General features: G+C 49.9%; 2 gene segments (V, D, J or C); both read right to left on the reverse strand.

The window, feature by feature from the left end:
* Positions 1–1,246: 1,246 nt before the first annotated feature.
* LOC123347607 lies at positions 1,247–1,714 on the reverse strand. The segment is given in 2 exon segments: positions 1,247–1,560; positions 1,669–1,714. Coding segments are annotated over 2 exon segments (360 nt in total).
* A 1,401-nt stretch (positions 1,715–3,115) lies between these two features.
* On the reverse strand, positions 3,116–3,815 carry LOC123348459. The segment is given in 2 exon segments: positions 3,116–3,597; positions 3,691–3,815. Coding segments are annotated over 2 exon segments (486 nt in total).

Raw genomic sequence — 3,815 nt, forward strand, 5'->3', positions numbered from 1 at the left:
ACCTCACAAGTGGAGAACTTAGGCATCTTTGAATTTCAGGTCTAATTAATTCATTTCACTGTAGAGAGACATAACCAGACAGGTCTCAATATGAAGCAGTAGGAGGCTCTGTAAGATATTTAGGACATCAGTTTTTTAACGGGAAATCCAACATCTTCTCCTCCCTAAGCTCCCTAAATATCAAGGGATAGATTCACAAATGGATTTAGGAACTTAATGACCACATTAGAAACCTCAATCCTACAATCAGGCCTAAAATGCGATTGAAGCCCCACCCGAGCTGTCCCTGAATTCTGTAGACACCTGGGATCACTTTGCACCTCAGTTTTTGCAGTAAAAGTTCCCTGGGCACCTATATTTCTGCCTGTGAGTATGGACTTTGCAGGACCAGGTCTTGTCTCCATGGTGTGACAGTGTCCAGCACAGGGCTGTAACCTGTAGAGCACAGCAGCCCATTGTGATTAAAATGCCCCATGTAGATCCTGCTAGTGCACAGAGATATTGTTCTGGTTCAAACAGGGAGGAGTTAGAGCTTCAAGCTGGAGCACTGAGCAATTTTGGGAAGGAGATAAACTCCGCTCCTGTCAGAGTGAGAAGAATCTAAGAAGGAGGGTGGATTATGAGAAATCTTCCCCTTTTGAGCAGGTGAGTTAATAATTGCCAAATAGTGGGGTGCTTCCTATAAAATAGTGGGTGCTGACCCCTTTGGGAGACAGTAGATTGAGCTAGGTGGGCCCTTGGGAGAGCGTTGGGGCTGGCAATTCTTTGGGTCCCAGGTTAGGTCCATCAATAGCTATTAGCCAGGATGGGCTGGGATGGTGTCTCTAGCCTCTGTTTGCCAGAAGCTTGGAATGGGTGACAGAGGATGGATCACTTGATGATCACCGGTTCTGTTCATTCCTTCAGAAGTACCTGGTATTGGCCACTGTCGGAAGAAAGGATACTGGGCTAGATAGACCTTTGGTCTGACCCAGTATGGTTGTTCTCATGTTCTTATTCCTGGGGTCTTTCCCTTCATTGCTTAGGGGCACCATAGACAAAATGCAGCAGCCAGGACTCCTGGGTTCCACTCCCAGCCTTGGGAGCTCTGATACAATGGTTGCCTTTCAGTGCTAAGGGGTTAGATTCTGGAGTGCTTGTAATGCAAGGCAGACGCAGTGTTGGCAGCTGCTCCTCCCTGGGGCTCATAAACCCAGACTGGTTCTCCGCAAGGTCAGTTTTAGTGCAGGCTTTAATAGGATTTTCCTCACAGTGTGTATCTGGGACAGTAATACACGGAGGTGTCTGCGGGCTGCAGGACGGTCAGTTGGAGGGACACTTGGCCTTTGGAGGTGTCTCTGGTGATGGCGAGTCGACTTTTGAGAGCATCGTTATAGTTAGTGCCCCCATCAGCCCAGATACCTCCCATCCATTCCAGCCCTTTCCCCGCTGGCTGGCGGGCCCAGTGCACCGCGTAGGTAGCGAGAGAGAATCCGGACACGGTGCAGGTCAGTCTGAGGGTCTCTCCAGGTTTCTTGATTCCCACTCCGGACTCCACCGGGCTGACCTGGGAATAGACACCTGCAGAGGGGGAAATAAAGGGGAAATACTGCAGTGATTCCCGGAGGCACAGTTATTAGGGAGCATGCGGTACCGGGCGCCCCTGGGCAGCTCATGTCCTGCCCGTACCAGCGGGGAGCAGCAGGAGGAAGGCGATGGCCAGGCTGGGGGTCATGTCTGCGGCTGGCGGCTCGGTCCCCAAGCGGGATGGGAAGCTGAAGCCCGGCGCTGGCTCTGAGCGGGGTGAGCGGCCGGGACTGGGCTATGAACAGGGCCCCGGGGAGCTCATTTGCATGGGCCGGGGCCAGGGGGTGGGGACAATATAACGGGGGGACCCAGGAGGTGTGTGACGCAGCGTCGCGTTGTTAAGTCTCCTGGCAGGTGGATTGCAGAGTCCAGCTGTGACACGGAATGTTCCCTTCTGCTCTTTCTTCTGCCCGCCGGAGATTTGCAAGCAGGAAACAATTGAATGGAGAGAATCTATCTATCTATCCCCATATACCCCCTATCTATCTATCTATCTATCTATCTATCTATCTATCTATCTCCATCCACCCCCTCTATCTATCTATTTTATGCTGACGCCCAATACAGTAGCATCTAACTGAGAATTATAAGGAAGTCTCCGAAATCTTAACAGAGTCCCTAGCTCGTGTCCCTGCCTCCTGGGATTTTATTTCTTTATGTGGAGCAATTATGTGATTTGTTTGTTTCATGGGTTTTTAAATTATGTTTATAGTGTATGTATCTTTCTGTGTCTCTCTTTCTCCCTCTTTACTTATTTGGTATTTCAGGTTTTCAGTTCAAGCGAGCCTGTTCTGAATATTATCCTCCGTATGGTGGAAAAATCTTTTCAAAGGCGCTCCTAACTCCCTTAGGCATATTTGAGCTTGAAAGACTGATTAGTTTATTTCACTGTAGGCATCACACTCAAAATCTCCTCTCTCCGAGGATGTGGGAATCTTTTCCATTTATTTCGAATACCTGTGTTAAAAGAGTGAATCCACTGTCCTCTCCTTTTCCTCCTTAAACCCCACAAATACCAATCAGAAAATTAGTTATTGATGAAGGGATTTAAAAAAAAAACTGAGAAGGGGCCTTGGAAGGCTCTTTCAGAATTATGCTAATGGAAAAGGTATGTCCCAATCCAGGAAGTCGTCTGGAAACTCTTATCCCAGGAGTTTGAGTAAGGAGCTGAACTCTTGCTTGGGTGAGTAAACCAGCCTCTCACTGATCCGGGGTGATAAGAAACATTCCCCTTCGGGCAGCTAATTTGACAGGTGCCGTCTATATTGCTGCTTCCTATCGAGGAGCTGGTCAGGTCTCTGTTGAGCTAAGAGACGGGGCTAACTGGGCTCTGGGTGATTCTTGAGGCTGGTACTTGTTAGGATCCATGTTCCTAATGGCTGCTCAGAGAGAGCGGTGATTAGTGCAGGGTGAGGGAGGGTAATTCTGTGGGGAAGGGAATTTAAACATGGAGGCTGGTATAGATGTGATCCATACAGACAATATTCTGAGTGTCTGAGATACTGAGCTCTCGTGTTTTAGCTCCCTCAGCCCTTTGCGCGCCTGGGTTAACCCTCCCTTTCTGAGTGTTTGTTCTGAATAAATGTCCTGGTCAGGCAACGCCGCGGACTTTCTCGCGGAGCTGCTGCTGCTCTCTGCGGCTCACACGGGAGGGCTGGTTCTCTGCACCGTTAGTTTTAGGCCGGGCTCGGATAGGTTTTCCCTCACTGTGCGTCTGTTTCTGGCGTCTCGCACAGTAATAGCGGGCGGTGTCCTCGGGCTTCAGGCCGGTCATTTGCAGATACAGCTCACTCTTGGGATCATCCCTGGAGATGGTGAATCGGCCTTTGACGGAATCACGGTACTGAATATTACCTCCATCGTACCTTATAAAAGCGACCCATTCTAGCCCCTTGCCAGGAGCCTGTCGGACCCAGTCCATCCTGGAGCTGCTGAAGTCGAACCCGGAGGCTTTGCAGGAGAGGCGGAGAGAGTCTCCGGGCTTTTTCACATCCCCTCCGGACTCCACCAGCTGCACCTGGGACCGGACACCTGGGAATAAAGACAGGCCATTAATATCGGTATAAAAACAGCGGTAACACAATATTCTTCTCACTCTGCCAGTTATTCAGAGGAGGAAAATACCTTCCAAAGCTGCTACAGCGAAAATTACAAGGAGCAAAAATCCCATTTTCCCGGGTGCTGGAGGGGGAAGTTCTCAGAGAACTGGCCGGTCACTGCACAGACCCAGGGGCTGCGGATTGTGTCTC

The sequence above is a fragment of the Mauremys mutica genome, chromosome 13 (genome assembly GCF_020497125.1).
Source record: "Mauremys mutica isolate MM-2020 ecotype Southern chromosome 13, ASM2049712v1, whole genome shotgun sequence".
NCBI classification, from domain to species: domain Eukaryota; kingdom Metazoa; phylum Chordata; order Testudines; family Geoemydidae; genus Mauremys; species Mauremys mutica.